This window comes from Salvia splendens, chromosome 14, assembly GCF_004379255.2.
Source record: "Salvia splendens isolate huo1 chromosome 14, SspV2, whole genome shotgun sequence".
NCBI classification, from domain to species: domain Eukaryota; kingdom Viridiplantae; phylum Streptophyta; class Magnoliopsida; order Lamiales; family Lamiaceae; genus Salvia; species Salvia splendens.
This window is the reverse complement of record NC_056045.1, coordinates 29,128,819-29,147,910: the sequence shown is the minus strand read 5'-3', so window position 1 is coordinate 29,147,910 and position 19,092 is coordinate 29,128,819. Positions and strand designations below refer to the sequence as shown.

The 19,092-nt window shown below is 39.8% G+C and overlaps 2 protein-coding genes across 3 annotated transcripts; both read left to right on the top strand.

The window, feature by feature from the left end:
• The first annotated feature begins 3,377 nt into the window (after positions 1 to 3,377).
• Positions 3,378 to 9,559, top strand: LOC121765448 (probable phosphoribosylformylglycinamidine synthase, chloroplastic/mitochondrial). 2 transcript variants are annotated; one of them, XM_042161616.1, is made up of 6 exons: positions 3,378 to 3,527; positions 4,043 to 4,152; positions 4,283 to 4,340; positions 4,440 to 8,622; positions 8,712 to 8,781; positions 9,408 to 9,559. In XM_042161616.1, exons 3-4 carry the CDS (start codon positions 4,299 to 4,301, stop codon positions 8,619 to 8,621), a joined length of 4,224 nt encoding a protein of 1,407 aa, XP_042017550.1. In that variant the 5' UTR covers positions 3,378 to 3,527; positions 4,043 to 4,152; positions 4,283 to 4,298; the 3' UTR covers position 8,622; positions 8,712 to 8,781; positions 9,408 to 9,559. The 2 variants fall into 2 exon arrangements, with proteins under 2 accessions (XP_042017550.1, XP_042017549.1); XM_042161615.1 differs by having other exon boundaries at positions 4,038 to 4,152.
• A 3,464-nt stretch (positions 9,560 to 13,023) lies between these two features.
• On the top strand, positions 13,024 to 17,717 carry LOC121765449 (probable methyltransferase PMT11). The gene is made up of 9 exons (XM_042161617.1): positions 13,024 to 13,900; positions 14,220 to 14,369; positions 14,463 to 14,733; positions 15,231 to 15,341; positions 15,553 to 15,712; positions 16,269 to 16,526; positions 16,670 to 16,792; positions 16,937 to 17,014; positions 17,187 to 17,717. Exons 1-9 carry the CDS (start codon positions 13,211 to 13,213, stop codon positions 17,392 to 17,394), a joined length of 2,049 nt encoding a protein of 682 aa, XP_042017551.1. The 5' UTR covers positions 13,024 to 13,210; the 3' UTR covers positions 17,395 to 17,717.
• Positions 17,718 to 19,092: the final 1,375 nt, after the last annotated feature.

The window sequence follows — 19,092 nt, the reverse complement described above, 5'->3', positions numbered from 1 at the left end:
GCGGCGGAGTTCGAGAAGTTCACGCGGTCACAGGGGAGCGGCGAGAGCGCGAGCGACGTGCGCGCTAAAGCGCTGTTGTCGTACCGGTCGATGTACGACGACTTCAAGCACGAGGCCATCTGGACGCTCTTGAGGGACAAGCAGAAGTTCCAAGGTGGAATTCTGCACACTGGTGCGCCGAAGAGGACGAAGACCACTGGAGCTGGTGATTACACGAGCAGCGGCAACCACCCGGTTGACCTCAACCGGACGTACGTGGATGAAGGGAGTTCCGGCACACCGGTGTCCTTCCGGCGTCCTCCCGGCGTCAAGGCTGCGAAGGCCAAGGGGAAGGCGACCGCGACCTCATCGTCGACCGCTGCAACCAAAGTTCCGGTCTCGGTAGAGCTCCCGACCCAGACGGCCACCGCGTTTGAGTCGTTAGCAACAGCGTCGATGGCAAGGACGATGTTGCAGACGCACAGGGCCCTCAAGAAGTGTACCGACCCCGACGAAGCCGAATATCTCCGGGCGTTACTCGATGAGCTGCGTCGGAAGTTGGGAATTGGTCCGACTTAGTTTTTTTTTAATTATTAGTTCAATGATGTAACTTTTTTTTATTAAAACTTCGCCGTTTGTTATTTAGACCGTTTTTTATTTACTCGTTACTTGTTATTTGAAAACAGTTAAATTAATTAAACAAAACAATAAAATGATGATGTGGCGCGCCATAGGGCGCACCTTAGGGCGCCCCATTGCTAATGCTCTAAAGAACTATTATAAGGGGCTATTCATTTTGGACGATTAACAATATGAAGGATTGAGGAAGGAGTGGAATTGGATTATGTATGATGATGATTAGATAATACGGTATTTGTATGTGAATCTTTTGTTTATAACAAGAAAAGAATATTGTTGGGATATATTCTTGTAACTATGATTAGTTTAGTGGAGTAGTGGACTAATAAGTAAGTAAAAGCCCAAATATTATTGAAAATTGAGAAACCTAAAGAAATAAGATGTAAGCCCATTAAAGAAAAATGTGCATGAGATATCGACAATAAATTTTTTATAAAAAAAACTCCTATATAAGTAAGAAAATTACAACACCTAAAGAAATAAGATGTAAGCTCATTAAAGAAAAATGTCTGCATGAGATATCGACAAAAATTTTATTAAAAAAAAAACTCATATATAAAGGAGAAAATTACAACACCTAAAGAAATAAGATGCATAGCCCCATTAAAGAAAAATGTCTGCATGAGACATCGACAATAATTTTTTTTTTTAAAAACTCCTATATCAAGGAGAAAATTACAACACCTAAAGAAATAAGATGTGAGCCCATTAAAGAAAAATGTCTGCATGAGATATCGACAATAATTTTTTTTTAGAAAAACTCCTATATAAAGGAGAAAATTACAACTGATGTCAAAAGAGTTCAAACTCCGCACTTCATACAATAATGTCTAAGCTCCTTGCCGCTAGGACAAATGCTCTGGACATATTGACAATAATTTACTTAATAAATATGCGTTGGAATCGATCTTACCTTAATTTTTAAGGGAAAAAATATTGTTACTACATATGAAAATTTACGTTGTCTAAAGTTATTATGTTTATAATTGAAAGTTAATAGATGAAAAATTATTATTATTATTATGAATAAAAGTTATACCACTTCCAATGTAATTTCCTCATCTTATGATTGTAGTAATCCAGTCTCCATGGACTGAAGTTTTTCAAATATAGTTTCCTCATGTTATGTGGGTTAGGAGGTATTGTTTCCATATAGATGTTATTTTTTTCATTTTCTATCAATAGGCCTATGTGCAATATAATGCTTTCATCGATATGATACACAAAAAGAAAAAGTTGTGCTCATAACAAGTGTGATCAATAATTATTTTCGCATCAACCTACTATTACTTACATTTGGAACACACAATAACTTTTATTCATGAAATAATTATTTTATATTTTTGACAATAGCAACTTTATTCAAATTTTATTTTGGCACCAACTTGCAGTTTGTTAGAAATAATCAAATAAACAACATGAAAAAGGTTACATATCAATAATTCAATTTTTCCCACACCTATTTGAGTTGAAGTGTATTACTAGTATTAAGTTTTTAACTTCATGTATTTATCAATAAAATCGTCAGCCGCATTTTAAGAGCATCTCCAGTGGTTCTGGACATGCAATAGCCCTCCCATGGCCTTGCCACTACCACATCATCAGCACTAAAATCCTCCTGCCACATTATCTGGACATGCAACTAGACAAGTAACTGGACATGCAATAGCCCAGCCACATCACTCAATTATGAAAAACAAACAATTAACAATCACACAAAATACGGAATTAAATATACGACACATATACGCGAAAATATACTATTTTCATTTAAATTAAAAAGTACATTTAAAAAAATTACATAATTTTAAATAAAAACTAACGCCTTGCAATCCTCCGCACCCACAACTCTTCAATTAAATCATTTTGGAGTCGAATATGAGCATCTGTTTGACGCATGTCGGCATGTGCTTGGAGGAGGGCTTCTTCATCGTGAGGTACCCCACCTCGTACGTTGGCGGCGGCGACGCCGTGGCTTGGACCTGTTTCATTATCTTCGTTGACCTAATTAGTCAGTTGTACACCTTCATCTTCGACAATCATGTTATGCATGATAATACAGGTGTACATTATATCAGCAATGCAGACGACATGCGCTGATGTGCGTTAAAACGACGTCTGAAATGGTCGGCGTTAAAACGCGGCTCCTCTGCGAAGTAATCTGTGAACAGGCGCTGATGTGCAGCTACATGATCACGATCAACCACTTTTCGACGGTGGACAACTGGTCGTGGGCGAGGTACCGCCGGCTGCATATAACTCTGCAGCCATCGATCAACCTCACTGCTCATATTGGTATCTAACTCTTCGTTCATCATACGCTCGTACTCATCAGCATCCCCACCACGGCCACCACCACTACCACCGGCATTACTCATTTCTCGTTGTTGATCTTGTACAGAAATTAAGATAGAGAGAGTACTCGTTAAAACAAGTGGTGCGAATGAAAATGACGTCCAAAGCGCGTATGTATAGTGTTTCGAAAAATTTTAAAAAAAAATTTAAAAATCTGACGCCGGTATGACGCCGATCCGGGGCCTACAATAATGCCGTGCGGATCGGCATCAGCCCAAGAATCGGCGTGGGCACGCCGATTTTGACGTCGATTTCGCCGACGCCGGCTGCAATGGTTCAGCGTCAGCACCGGCGTCAGCGAATAATCGGCGTGCCAGTGCCGACGCCGCCATTGGAGATGCTCTAATAATTTTATTATTATGAAAGTAACCTGAAAAGAAAAGAAAAATAGAAAAACCCTAGAATTTCTCTTTCCTTAATTCTCCGTCACACCTCCCTTCTCACTCTCCAGCGTTCACGCCACTCTCTCTCTTCCCCTGGTCAGCTCTCCTTCTCCATCCTCCATTGAAGACATATTGAAAAGCTTGAACCTTCACATCCATTGCGAAAGACTGGTAAAATTTTTATATATATGGCATTCCTTTTGTATGATTACATTGATTTGAACTGAAAGATTAAAGTAATTTGGGGTATTTCATAGTAATTTGGAAACTTCTCCAAATATTATGAGCTCGAATTGGATTGGATTACCTGAAGCTCACAATTCACAAAGTCCAAATAGTTATGACTTATAACTAGTGATTGGCTTTTTGCAGAGCTCTTCTTCTCGTCTGCAACTGAACATACTAAAAAGAAAAAAAATTGGAATTGAAAAAAAATATGAAGAAGTCAGTCTTTCACTCTTTTGCTAACACATCATTTTTTCTTTCTTCATTCACCAGAAAAAATTTCCCGCCTGAATGGCAACTAAGTTTTTCCAAAGCTTGTGTTTTATTTATTGATAGATTGATAGATTAGTGGAAATAATGTTTTAATAATCAATAGAAAACATTGCCTTTTTTCTTTTTGTATAAATACTGTGTCTGTTGTGTTGACGCCGCACTATTGTCTTCTTTTTTCTTTAGCATAGCCCGCTGCCTCTGTTGCTCCCTGCACCGCCGCCGCTGCCTCCCTTTTAGAGGCAGTCCTCCGTCGTCGCTCATATTTCCGTCGTTGCACTGCCGGAAAACTGTGAAAAAGGTATGGTCTCAGGAGCTTGTTTAGTGTTTACTACTCTTAATATCGTTTTTGCGTAGTTTAGGGTTGTGCAAGGTGTTTGGTGGATTTTATAGCAATTTTTTAATTATTTTGTTGTTTACTGTGATTATAGTTCCGTCACAGGAGCAATGGCTGCCGCTTTTGAAATTACAGCAGCCGGATTTGCACAAGTATGTTTGTTCACTTCAATATTAGTCATAAGTTTTAGCTAAATTTACTTGATTTTATTTGGCTGATTAGTTACAAGTGCATGTGTTTTATCTCGGCAGGGTGCGTACAGGCAGAAACTGGTTCTCCCTAAACATTCCTTCAGGCAAGCGAACTGCTTACTATGGGGAAGGTTTCCAGGAAAGCAGCCTCCTTCTGTTAGAATTTCTCGTGTGTCAAGGCAATTGAAGGTCAAAGCAGTGGTCTCAAGGGATGTAGACAATTCAGTGAGCGCAGAACTGGAAAAGGTTCAGAGGGTTGCTGCGAAGGTTGTGCATTTCTACCGAGTTCCTTTACTACAGGATAATGAGGCTGCTGAGCTTCTGAAACTGATTCAGACGAAATTTTCGAACCAAATTGTAGGGCTGAAAACAGAGCAGTGTTATAATATTGGTGTAGACGGAAATCTTCCTAGTGACAAGCATTCAGTTCTGAGATGGCTCTTGGGGGAAACCTATGAGCCTGAGAATTTGGGGACTGAGAGTTTTCTTGATGAAGAGATGAGAACAAATGCAAGTGTTGTTGTAGAAGTTGGCCCTCGGTTGTCTTTCACCACAGCGTGGTCTTCCAATGCTGTGTCAATTTGCCGAGCTTGCGGTTTGACGGAAATAAGCAGATTGGAGAGATCAAGGAGATACTTGCTGTACCTCGCCCCTGGTGCTTCGTTGGTAGAGAGTCAGATTAATGAACTTGCTACATTGGTGCATGACAGAATGACGGAGTGTATTTATGATCAAAAGCTCACATCTTTTGAAAGAGGAGTGGCCCCTGAGGAAATCCGTTATATACATGTGATGGAGACGGGGCGGAAGGCATTGGAGGAAATAAATGAAGAAATGGGTTTGGCCTTTGATGAGCAAGATTTGCAGTATTACACCAAGCTTTTCATGGATGACATCAAGCGAAATCCGACGAATGTTGAGTTATTTGATATTGCCCAGTCCAACAGTGAACATAGCAGGCATTGGTTTTTTACTGGAAAGATTGTTATAGATGGGCAACAAGTGGATAGAACTCTTATGCAAATTGTTAAGAGCACTTTGAAAGCAAACCCGAACAATTCAGTTATTGGCTTCAAGGACAACTCCAGTGCAATCAGAGGGTTTCCTGTGAATCAGTTGCGGCCAATCCACCCAGGTTTGACGTGTCCGCTGGACATGAGTGCTCGTGACCTAGATATCCTGTTTACTGCTGAGACCCACAACTTCCCGTGTGCCGTGGCTCCTTACCCTGGTGCTGAGACAGGCGCTGGAGGCAGGATTAGAGATACACATGCAACTGGTAGGGGCTCATATGTTGTGGCATCAACAACTGGTTACTGTGTTGGGAATCTGAATATTGAAGGCTCATATGCTCCATGGGAGGATTCATCATTCACATATCCATCAAACTTGGCTTCTCCTCTAAAGATTCTCATTGATGCCAGTAATGGTGCATCAGATTATGGAAACAAATTTGGTGAACCATTGATTCAGGGCTATACCAGGACTTTTGGAATGAGGCTTCCAAATGGGGAAAGACGAGAATGGTTGAAGCCCATAATGTTCAGTGCAGGCATTGGGCAGATTGACCACAACCACGTAACTAAGGGGGAGCCTGAAATCGGTATGCTAGTTGTCAAGATTGGAGGGCCAGCCTACCGTATTGGAATGGGCGGTGGTGCTGCATCCAGCATGGTTAGTGGCCAAAATGATGCTGAGCTGGATTTCAATGCTGTGCAACGTGGAGATGCAGAGATGGCACAAAAGTTATATCGAGTTGTCCGTGCTTGTATTGAAATGGGAGAGGACAATCCTATCATTAGCATTCATGATCAGGGTGCCGGGGGAAATTGTAATGTCGTCAAAGAAATTATATATCCAAAGGGTGCTACCATCGATATCAGGGCAGTGGTAGTAGGTGATTACACTATGTCAGTTTTGGAGATATGGGGTGCAGAGTACCAGGAGCAAGATGCTATTTTGGTGAATCCTGAGAGTCGCGACCTTTTACAGTCTATATGTAAAAGAGAGAGAGTATCGATGGCAGTCCTTGGATCAATTAGTGGTGAAGGGCGGATCACTCTTGTGGATGGTTTAGCTATGGAAAAATGCAACTCAAATGGACTACCTCCTCCACCGCCTGCTGTGGATCTTGAACTCGAGAAGGTGCTTGGGGATATGCCCCAGAAAACTTTTGAATTTCACCGAGTCGCAAATGCTCTTGAGCCACTTGATATTGCTCCAGGGATAGCTGTTATAGATTCTTTGAAAAGGGTATTAAGGCTTCCTTCTATTGCTTCGAAACGATTCCTGACTACCAAAGTTGATAGGTGTGTGACAGGTCTTGTTGCACAGCAGCAAACTGTGGGTCCACTTCAGATTACACTTTCTGACGTTGCAGTAATTTCTCAGAGTTATACTGGCATTACAGGAGGTGCTTGTTCGATTGGGGAGCAGCCAATCAAAGGTCTTCTTAATCCAGGAGCTATGGCAAGGCTAGCTGTTGGAGAAGCTTTGACAAATCTTGTTTGGGCTAAGGTCACTTCTCTCTCTGATGTGAAGGCGAGTGGCAATTGGATGTATGCAGCTAAGTTGGACGGTGAAGGGGCAGCCATGTATGATGCTGCCATAGCTCTTGAAGAAGCAATGATTGAACTTGGCATTGCTATTGATGGTGGAAAGGATAGTCTTTCTATGGCAGCCCGTTCATCTGAAGAAGTTGTTAAGGCTCCTGGAAATCTAGTTATCAGTACTTATGTCACTTGTCCAGACATAACTAAAACCGTGACACCAGATTTGAAGCTTGGTGATGATGGTCTTCTCCTCCACATTGATTTGGCAAAAGGAAAGCGGCGCCTCGGTGGGTCAGCTCTGGCACAAGTATATGGTCAAGTTGGGGATGAGTGCCCCGATCTTGATGATGTCTCTTATCTCAAAAGTGTGTTCAATGCAGTGCAAAACTTGATTGAGGAAGGCTTGATTTCAGCTGGTCATGATATCAGTGATGGAGGATTGCTAGTAAGTGTTCTTGAGATGGCATTTGCTGGGAACTGTGGCATTCACTTGGATTTGACTACTCCTGAGAGTTGTTGTGTATTTGAAACACTCTTCGCCGAAGAGCTCGGCGTTATAATTGAGGTCAGCAAAACAAGTGTAGGTGCGGTGACGGAAAAACTTGTGGGTGCTGGAGTATCTTCTGTGATCATTGGTGAAGTCACATCCTCAGCCATAGTTGAGCTAAAGATTGATGGTATCTCTCAGTTGACTGAAAAAACATCCGAGCTTCGAGACTTGTGGGAAGAAACCAGCTTCGAGTTGGAAAAATTGCAAAGATTGGCATCTTGTGTGGAACTTGAGAAAGAAGGCCTCAAAAGTCGCCATGAGCCTTCATGGCGTCTGTCCTTCACTCCATCATATACAGATGAGAAATACATGAATGCTACTTCAAAACCAAAGGTAGCTATCATTCGTGAAGAAGGGAGCAATGGTGACAGAGAAATGTCTGCTGCTTTCCATGCCTCAGGTTTTGAACCTTGGGATGTCACTATGTCTGACCTTCTTAATGGAAGCATCTCATTGAATGACTTCCGAGGTATTGCCTTTGTCGGAGGATTTAGCTACGCCGATGTGCTAGATTCGGCGAAAGGTTGGGCAGCTTCTATAAGATTCAACAAGCCTCTACTTGCTCAATTTCAAGAATTCTATGAGCGGCCGGACACTTTCAGTTTAGGAGTTTGCAATGGGTGTCAGCTCATGGCACTTTTGGGGTGGGTTCCAGGCCCCAAAGTTGGAGGTGTTCTTGGGGAGAATGGGGATCCATCACAACCGAGGTTCATACACAATGAATCAGGACGGTTTGAATGTCGTTTCTCAAGTGTGAAGATTGAGAATTCACCAGCTTTGATGTTCAAAGGAATGGAGGGCAGTACATTAGGTGTATGGGCTGCTCATGGGGAGGGAAGAGCTTATTTCCCGGATGATGACGTTTTTAACAGTGTACTTGAATCAAGCCTGGTCCCTGTGAAATATTGTGACGACAATGGGAAGCCCACGGAAGTGTATCCTTTCAACGTGAATGGTTCTCCTTTAGGCGTGGCAGCAATTTGTTCCCCAGATGGTAGGCATCTTGCAATGATGCCTCATCCAGAACGTTGCTTCTTGATGTGGCAGTATCCTTGGTATCCCAAGAGCTGGAATGTGGACAAGAAAGGCCCAAGCCCGTGGCTACGTATGTTCCAGAATGCCCGGGAGTGGTGTTCATGAGGTTAGTTGAGTTCCTGTTCCTCAAAATGATGGAATACGCATTTGTTGTATATTCGATTTTGATACAGTTTTTCGTTGATTTGTTGACAGGTCTCTCGCTGGGGTTGTTGCAACTGTGTTGAGACGATTATTTTGGAGCCAAATTCCGACTTAATGGAAGGTATGCAGTTGGCTAATTCGTCTCGTATTCTCTTTCTAAATGACCAATTACTTGAATGAATCTATGCATGAGATGAATCTATGCATGAGATCTTTCTTTCTAGAGCAGCCTGAGAGATGTTGTAAGTGTGCTTCTTCTTGTTGAGTACAAACCAAATCCCACATCGGGAATAACATAGTTGTTTGAGTATTCATCTCTCTGTGCTATGAATGAAATGAGAAGTCTGTGGATTCAATATTATTCCTGAAAGAATCGAGTTTACTGAAACACTTCCCTCTGGAAGGAAATCCTAAGAATTGAGTTTAATTGTCAGTTCATTTGAATCTCAAGTTATGGTGAGCTTATAACATATTGTTATATAGTTTGTGAGCTTTTAAAGTAAGATATTTGTACTGTTAAGGTTGTTTTAACAGAGTGTAAGGAGCGTCGAATTGATAGTCACGAAATTTGTCAGTGTTCCCTAGTGTGACTGTATATTGCTGTCTGGATTTGCTTTGGTAAAAAATTCACTCACGCAGCTATCCCCTTAATACTCGCCGTGCACCAATTCCTCCTTCCGATGTAGTTTTTCGTCCTTCAAAGATAGCCGAACTTGTGAATTTATAAGTTCTTATTATTTTCTACAGGAGGAGGAAATTTTGATGTGGAAGAACTTGGATGGAAGTGTGTTTGTCTTTCAATATTTGAATGTATACACTGAGTTTCTCCATTGTTACATGAAGGAGCTTTGAACAGTGAAATGTGTTTTTGCTAATTAATGGTGGTCTTTTTTCTTCTATTTCATGGTATGATCTATGATGCTATTCTGCCTTTATTTAATGCATCACACCAGGAAGCTACTTTAGCTCTCAATTTAAATTATTTTCTTGCTTGAAATAAGCCAAATTCTTTTAGATTGCTTCTGTTATCAAGCATATCTTTAACAAAACTGGGAACTGTCTACTTCAACGAACATCTTTTTTTAATCTGCTTATATTTCTTTGTTTAGTTTGATGAACAATATCCATTTGTTTGGTTATTAATTGATACAACATTACAGCTATGAGAATACTAGTTTGAGTAAATATGCCAATAATATACTTAGAGCATCCGCAGCGGCGTCTCGCTGCAGGCTCGGTCTCCTCCCGGCGAGACGAGCCCGCAGCAAGACGTCGCTGTAGATGCTCCGTCTCGTCACTTAGCTCGTAGGGGTGGGGGGGGAGGGATGGCGGGACAGCCCGCCAAGCGCCAGCGCCACTTGGCGAGCTTTGGCGCGCTGCGTCACGCCCACTCACTGGTGGGTTGAGTGGGCATCGATTTTTTGATATTTTTAATTTTTTTTAAAAATTCTGAATAAAAAAATTACCGTTTTTTTTCTGCCCGTTTTTTTAAACCGTTTTTATTTATTTATTTATTCTTTTCCCACATTCATCTATAAATAACACTACACAAACAATTCTCCCACTATTTTTTCCACCCACAAACACTACACTCTCACAAACATCATCTCTCTTTCCTCTCCAATTTCTGCAAAAATGTCCGGTGACGAGGGCGGTGGCTACGACATGAACGCGTTTGCCGATTGGGGGGCATGTACAACGTTTTGGGTGCTTTCGGTTCCGGTTCGTCGCAAAGCACCCAAGGCTCGGCGATGCCGGCGTACCAAACAGTACCAAACACCATCTTTTCCCTTGGGTTTGAGGAGCTCGCAAATGCAGGGATTATCCCAAATTAGGGAGGATATTCCGGAGGAACCTACTCTGGAGGCGGTGCCGGATGGAGACGACGTCGGCCGTCATCCATACACAAGCGGAGACGATGGCTCTGTTCGACGCTTGGATCAATACGTCGAACGATCCCATCCTCGGGAATCAACAAAACCGCAAGGTTTTTTGGGATAAGGTCACCGTCGTATATAACACAAATAAGCCGAGGGGGCCTTCCACCGCAACCTGAAGATGCTTCGCGCTCATTTTGAGCGAGCCGACAGAGATGTCAAAAGATTTTGTGGGATCTACAAGAGGGAAGCGGAGCCAGTGGATCCGACATTCTGAGAGCGGCTTTGCGAATCTTCAAATCCGACACCGACAAAGATTTCAAATTTCCCGATGTTTGGGAGGCGGTCAAACATCTTGATAGGTGGGCTGGCGGTGTCGATTCCTCCACGGGCTCGAGCTCGAGCTCGAAACGCACGAAGCATACGGCTAGTCATGGGCGGAGCTACATGAGGCAATGGTGGGGCAAATGCCCTCCTAAAAAATTATATCTATGTTGTTTTTCTTTAAATTTATAAATATATTTAAAATTTCCTTTCAAATGCCCCTTCTCAATACTTCTAAAATTGTTGATAATATAATTTTGCCCCTCCACACATCAATTCCTGGTTCCGCCTCTGCGGCTAGTGGCCAATACTCGTCTAGTGAGGGCGGGGAAGCCAATGCCTCACAAGAGGTTGAGTTCCCGACATCCGATGCAGGGGCTCCTCCGGTACACGACATCGGCCGCAAGGGAACAAGACGACGAAGACGACTAGAGGGAGGGGGAGGGGGAGGGGCCGAGGCGAATCAAGCCCATCTTGCCGGCATTGAGTATCTGGTAAATCAACTTGGTATTCCGCCTCCACCTAGCTTGAGGGCACCGCCTCCGCCTTCGGGGGATGATTCGACGGCGGAGTAGTTTTTATAATTTAAGGGTGTAATTTTTAATTTCTAGTATTTTAAATTATGTCTTTTTTATTTTTTTAGGATTTTAATTATGTGTTTTTTATTTTCTTAGGATTTTAATTATACATATATTTTTATTTTTTTTAGGATTTTAGACTGTAATTTTCTTTTATTTAATGAAGTGTGTTTTTATTAATTAAATTTGTTGGAAATAAAAATAAAAAATGAAATTGAATGGAAAGTTAAGGGATGAGATGATTAAGAGATAGAGGGATGCATGTGTTGTCTCTTAGTTAAGAGATGCGGTAAAAAGTACAGTGAGACCCATGAATAGTGAATGTATGAGACGTTTAAGAGACATATTAAAACACAGATGCGGATGGCTTATATGTTTCTTAAGGAAATAAATTTGCGTTTATCATAGTAAAATGTGGAGAACTGTGTATTATGCATAAAGCTGTTTAATAAAGGAAACGAATTTATCTAAATTTATTGGGGGGACACAAAATAAGTAGTACTTAAATAAGTCAAAATTAATATCTCCATTTAAATGATGGATTAATTTATACTTATATAAATACATTATTCCAATTAAGTGCTCTAATGAAATTAGAGTTCCACATATAAGATTAAATATTAATTCACCCTATAAAAAAATCAAGAGATTACTGTTACTACATTTTGTGAAAACCTATAAGAATACGTAGAGCTAATGAACTCCTCAAACTTGTTTGTTTCTTACTTAAAAAAAATGACCAGAGGATTTTATATGCTCGAAGAAATTATTTTAAGTTGTATATTACCTAAGATCCATTGTAATTCAATGCAAGGTTTAAGAATTACTGTATTTTACTTTGTGAATAAAATCGGGTGAAAAAAAAGTTTGTGGAACGTGAATATAAAAATATTTGCATCAATAGTTTGATTGTAAAATCACAATAAATTTTCGATAATTTGCAAGATATTATTAATTTAGCGGTAAATTTAATTGGTAGTTTGAGAGTTTGACCATTATTTTGTGGAGTAATAATTTTGACAATAAAAAGGAAAAAAAGTAAAGATTAAAAGCATTCAACAATGACAATAATTTGGCTGAAGCGACTTAATTATATTTATATTAAGCCGTAATTAGATGAGAATGAAAATATTCATGCATAATATAAAGAGTGATGCTAAATGGCCATAATGTGGCCGGCCATAAAGAGTTAATTTAGTCCATTTACATGTATAAACAAATTAGAATTACCGATATAAACTTATATGTGTGTGAATGGACTTGTGAGTTGATACTTATCTTTGAATTCCATTACGTAAAACACATTAATATCACGAATTACTATATACGTTGAGCAACAATCAAGAAATGACAGTAGTAATAAGTTGAGCAAAAACTACGAAAGAGCAACACTAACATATTGAGCAACATATAATGAACACGATATAAAAGTAAAATCAAGTAGTATTAAACCAAAAATTTGAAAAAAAATCAATTTTTTTTATTATTTAATTAATTTATGGCTGGCCATAACGTTGCCGCATAGCATTATTCTAATATAAAAACTCCAAATTGAAATTGGATTTGCTACAGAAATCACAAATCGCGAAGCTCCGGCGGCATTGATGCCAGAGCGCCGTTTCTGTTACTTCACTTCCCCCTCACTCTTCCTCCTTTCCAATCCACTCATAATCAGCCGCATTTCTTTGTTGTTATACTGACTCTCAATCTCTCTCACACGCTCACACCGACACAATTTCGCACAGCTTTGGGATCTAGCGATTTCCTCACAATGAAGGGGATTACTGCCAGCGGCGGCGGCGGAATTTCCGATCTCTGCAAATCCGCCGCGCTGATCCGAATCTCAGGATTCCTACTGATTTCAGTCGTCTTCTTCTACGTAGGCAAGCATTTCTCCGACGGCTCAGCGCAGCAGCTCCTTTTCTTCACCCCTCAGCAGGATTCAGGCTCCGCCGCCGTCGGGCTCTCTCCCAACCTCGGCAAAGCCTTCGATGTCTCTTCAGTTGTGAACGAGACCGCCTCATCGCCGCCGCCGGAGAATGGCCAGATTGAGCCGCAGCATGCGGCCGCGGCTCCTCCTCCTCCGCCGCCTCCGACGGCGGTGGAGAGGATGGGGGTGGTGGATGAGAATGGGAAGATGATGGATGATTTTGAGGTGGGGGAGTATGACCCGGAATTGGTGGAGAATTGGTCGAAGACGAATGAGAGTGAGGGTTTGGAGAGCGATGGGAAAGGGGATAGGGTTAGGGTTAGGGTGAAGAAGTTCCCGCTGTGTGCGGAGAGTATGAGGGAGTATATACCTTGTTTGGACAATGAGGAGGCGATTAAGCAGCTGGATTCAACGGAGAAAGGGGAGAGATTTGAGCGGCACTGCCCTGAAGAGGGGAATGGCTTGAATTGTATTGTCCCTGCTCCTAAAGGTTACAGAACTCCAATCCCATGGCCCAGAAGCCGTGATGAGGTAACATTTTCCGTTGCTTGAATCAGCTGTTTCGGTTTATAGCATCAGATTTTGAAATTTTGGTGTTTGCTTTTGGGCAGTGGCATTTCTATCATGTTTTTGAAGTTAATATAACCATACCTATATGATTGGGATGTAATTTAGTTGTGAAAGCTTGATTCTTGATCAATGTTAGGAAGCTCCTATTTCTTTTTTTCCTGTTAGGGTTGGTTGGGTGGAGTTGGCATCGGCGAATTCATGATAAGGCATGACAAAAGTTACAAGTTTGATTAACAATCATGGACATTTGGTGGATCATATTATAGTCTATCTTATGCAGGTTTGGTTTAGCAATGTTCCGCATGCTCGTTTAGCTGAGGATAAAGGAGGCCAGAACTGGATCGCCATTGACAAGGACAAATTTAAGTTTCCTGGAGGTGGGACGCAGTTCATTCACGGAGCTGATCAATATTTGGATCAATTCGAAAAGGTTTTAGTTGTTACCATCTTTAAATGTAGCTTCTGAATTAAAAAGGAGTGTGTGGTGCGTTTTGGTATCTTACGTGAGACTAAAACTGTGTAGATGCTCCCTGAAATCGCATTTGGTCGACATACTCGGGTTGCTCTGGATGTTGGTTGTGGTGTTGCGAGTTTTGGTGCTTATTTACTTTCACGGAATGTTCTCACCCTCTCTGTGGCCCCAAAAGATGTCCATGAGAACCAGATACAATTTGCACTTGAACGTGGGGTGCCTGCAATGGTTGCAGCATTTGCAACAAGGCGTTTGCTTTATCCAAGTCAAGCATTTGATCTGATACATTGTTCAAGATGCAGAATCAACTGGACTCGAGATGGTATGATTTTATATATAAAAAACTATGCCATTGCTTTCAGTAACTCTTGTCAAATTTCCTTCTTTGCATATTTAAAATGCAAAAGTGTTTATGAGTTTTCAAATTAGAAAATTTAATTTAAGGAATTCCACAGTAAAGAAAGTTATGTATATTGTCCATGAAATCAAAAACTTATGCTTGGAACATTTTATTATTTTGATTTGATGTGAATAACTAAAAGTCCTAATGGGGGAAAGTGTTAAGTTTAAGCCCATGGTGAATTATCTCTGATACTTCCTTAAGCGCTACTTAAAAACTTGATTTTGCACTCTACTACATCTAATTATCTAAATCAGACATTCTTTCATGAGATATTCCTAGTATTAGAATTTGTCGTTTTAAATAGTACTCCGTAGTATTTACTTTTGTTTGATTAGTGTATGAAAATCAGAACTTTCTCTGATAGATGACCCTTGCTAATTCATGGTTACCTTCTTTTGCCTTGTGCTGTTCTATAGATGGGATTCTGCTACTTGAGATCAATAGAATGCTCCGAGCAGGTGGTTATTTTGCTTGGGCCGCACAGCCTGTTTATAAACATGAAGCAGCTCTTGAAGAACAATGGGAAGGTAATTTCTTGTAAATATGCCTAGAACACATGGTTTTCTAATAGTGGCAAATTGTTTAAAATGTTATAGTGTTATCTTTCTCATAACTCTGGTTGATTACTAGGGAGACTCTGCACTTTCATTTAATAATGTTATGGCCGTTAGCCACCCAAACAAGAGCAAGAGGCAGGGAATAATTAATTAATCAAAATTTGTCTTTTGGTACATTCAGAGATGGTTAATCTTACAACTCGACTTTGTTGGACACTTGTGAAGAAGGAGGGTTACATTGCCATATGGCAGAAACCGTTAAATAACAGCTGCTATTTGAGCCGCGAAGAAGGAACACTGCCACCATTGTGTGCTCCCGATGATGATCCTGACAAAGTTTGGTAGGTGTCCATTTTTTACCTATTTTTGTGAATTGTTTATACACATCTTTGCAAAAAAAAATTAGGATCTGACAACGGCCAGGGTAACTGACAGCCATAGCTTCACATGTAATGCTGGTTATATCGATCTCTTAATCATATGATACATTTTTATGTTTCTCCGCATGCATGGTGCTAATAATCTGTAGCTTGCCGATTCAGTGGGATATGTAGAGATCATGCTGTGTTTTGAACAGTTCAACGCCTGATTGTGTACTGATGTGTGTGAATATTGGCATGACTTATGAAAATGGGATTGCACATGTTTTTATCTTGAAGTGAAGCCACTAGTGAGAAGCATTGTATTTCTCTTATTGTCTATGTGAAGTCAAGAGTGATATGTTCTTGAAATGAGACTCAAATTTGCAGCAATTAGACGGAGAAAGGCTGATGTTCTTGAAATTAGACCCTTAGTTACACTTATTTAGATGCAGCTTATAGTAATATGTTTCTTAGAAGAGCTGTAAAGGAAATTTATCTTCGACTTTCTGAGTTTTCCTTCTAAATATCATTGTAGGTACGTCGATTTGAAGGCATGCATATCACGTTTACCTGAGGAAGGATATGGGTCAAACATCACAGCCTGGCCGGAACGCTTACAGACTCCCCCAGATAGGCTTCAGAGTGTACAAATTGATGCTTACATATCCAGGAAAGAACTTTTCAGGGCAGAATCAAGATATTGGAAAGAAATAATTCAGGGTTATGTACGTGCTTTGCACTGGGGCAAGTTCAAACTTAGGAATGTACTCGACATGAGGGCCGGCTTCGGAGGGTGAGTATTATGCACTTGTATTTTCTAGCTATTTGTTGTTTCTGATTTAATCATTCGAATACAGAAGTAGCAGTGTATATATTGTGCTGTCCATTATAAAGTCCATTAGTCCAATGCAAAGCTAATTACTCGCTTAAATGTAGTTTTGCAGCAGCACTGATCGAAAACAAACTGGATTGCTGGGTGCTCAATGTTATCCCTGTTAGTGGACCTAATACATTGCCCGTCATATATGACCGTGGTCTTATTGGAGTTATGCATGACTGGTATGAACTCAACATTGTTATCTTAACACATGATATGCCTATCTGAGGAATGGATGGATTATTTTATCTGGAAGCTTCTTGTATCTTGTTTACACCGGAAGCATCCTTTGAAAAACAATGCATGACCAAAACACAACTTTTCAGGTGCGAACCATTTGACACATACCCAAGAACCTACGACTTAATTCACGCTGCTGGACTTTTCTCAGTTGAACGAAAAAGGTACTCCTTCACACTTCTGCTTTAGTTATGATACTAATATTCTTCTGGCTGCTCACGTGGGTGGTTCTTCCTTGATTTAGAATCGTAGGTTCTTTCGTAGAGAACGGGACTTTAGCTAGACACTTAATTTCCTTTAGCATGTCACATAAGTTTTTGTGGTTCTTTTGAGCAGATGCAATATCTCAACCATCATGCTTGAGATGGACCGAATTCTGAGGCCTGGTGGGCACGTGTACATTCGCGATACCCTCAATATTATGGATGAACTTCAAGAGACTGGAAAAGCTCTGGGTTGGCACGTATCAATGAGGGACACCTCCGAAGGGCCTCACGCCAGTTATAGGATCTTGACGTGTGATAAGCGCCTCCTACGCGCCTGAGGAAGCAAGGCATCATAGGTAGTGGTTGTACATTCCGGGACCGATCCACGGCTGCAGTAACTAGAGGCGCTATTATCTGCAAAAAAGAGTTACTCTGCGAGCATCAAGGAATGGTATAAGAGGTTGCCTTTTTCTTCTCAGAATCAGTAATATTGCAATTTACATGGCTCAATTCCTTTGTAACATATAGCTAAAACATCTGAAAACATATATGGTTCCATTTTTCCTTTTTTATTTTTTTAAATTTCATTTGTTGCTGTTATTTGGTTCTTGTATTCCCTTAACCTTTAATTATTGTTACTTCAACAAGTGTTTCAAAGTAATTATGGTCGCATTAAATATTAAATTCTTGTTTATATGAATATCTGTTGTTACAAATTTCATTTAATAAAGTTAACTTTGTATCAAGATTTGTGTACCTAATAATATGTTTTCATCCTTGTTTTTGGGAGAGAAAAAGAGAATTTGCCTAATCCTTGAGTCAACGATATAAATGATAAAAATATTATTAATCATTTAAATTTTGTAGGAGTAAGTGTTATTGGACCAAGTTGTATTAGATTGTTTATTATTGGAAGGCCCATTAGCTACGTTGAGACTATTGTGATGGCCCATGCAGCTCTTGTAATTTGATCAATATAATGGAAATGTGTTTTGCTAACAATATTACGAAATTGAACATATAAAGGTACTTCAATTTCAAATTTTTGTTTCATAAATGAAAAAATGACTAAAACTTTCATATTGATTCAATTTTTATTTATTTATATACGTTATCCAACTCAATTATTAATTTCTATTTATTTTGAGTTGTGTGCACATTAAGTGTTGTATGTATTGTGTTTTGCATGCGTGCAACGTGTAGTGTGTGTAATTTATGTATTATGTGTGTAGTGTTGTGTGCAATGTGTTGGGTATGGTGTATACATATGTTAGTACTATAACTTATGTCTGAAAGAGTACTTATTTTATAATTATTTAAAAAGTTATTTTCAATATAAAATATAAATTATATAGTAGATTGCAATTAAGAAATTCGAAGGTGGGGGTGGTGAGGTAGGTTCTTCTCACGCATCTGTCCAATGAATTAGGTGTATTGACGCCACGTATTGGCGACTTTCGTTCTAAATTAAGAAATTTTTACACGTGTCTAGTGTCATACAGTATAAAATTCATTTAAAGATTAAGAGCATTCACAACTGCTCACTTGCCAATGAGCACGGTTGTGGCCCAACCCTATTTTTTCTGCATGCTCTTAGGTAAGAGCACAACACTCACAGCCGTGCTCTTTCGCAAGGACGAGCACAAGGGCCCCACCATTCTATTATTCAATTTGAATAAAAACATTTCCATAAAATTAAAATGCATTAAAAATATTCGGAATAATATTACAAATTACAAATAAAATAAAAATTACAAAATTAAAATCCTAAAAAATAAAAATTACATAATTAAAATCCTAAAATTTTAAAAGTACGTAATTAAAATCCTAAAAATTAAAAATTACATAATTAAATTCATAAGTGACCGAATTTCGTCCAAATTGATGATGAATGTGTGTATTTATAGATGGTTTTGGGATTAATTTTTTTTAAAATTTTTTAAAAAATAATAAAAAAAAACGGTAATAAAACGCTTATTTTTTGGAAATCCGAAAATATTTTTTTTAATTTTTGGTATTATTTTCGTTTTTCAAAA

Excerpts from the sequence above, each read along its gene's own strand:
- LOC121765448 (XM_042161616.1), top strand. The coding sequence starts at position 4,299 with ATGGCTGCCGCTTTTGAAATTACAGCAGCCGGATTTGCACAA. Across the intron at positions 4,341-4,439 it reads CAGCAGCCGGATTTGCACAA|GGTGCGTACAGGCAGAAACT; the intron begins GTATGTTTGTTC and ends TTATCTCGGCAG.
- LOC121765449 (XM_042161617.1), top strand. The coding sequence starts at position 13,211 with ATGAAGGGGATTACTGCCAGCGGCGGCGGCGGAATTTCCGATCTCTGC. Across the intron at positions 14,370-14,462 it reads ATTTGGATCAATTCGAAAAG|ATGCTCCCTGAAATCGCATT; the intron begins GTTTTAGTTGTT and ends AAAACTGTGTAG. Across the intron at positions 15,342-15,552 it reads TCTTGAAGAACAATGGGAAG|AGATGGTTAATCTTACAACT; the intron begins GTAATTTCTTGT and ends TGGTACATTCAG.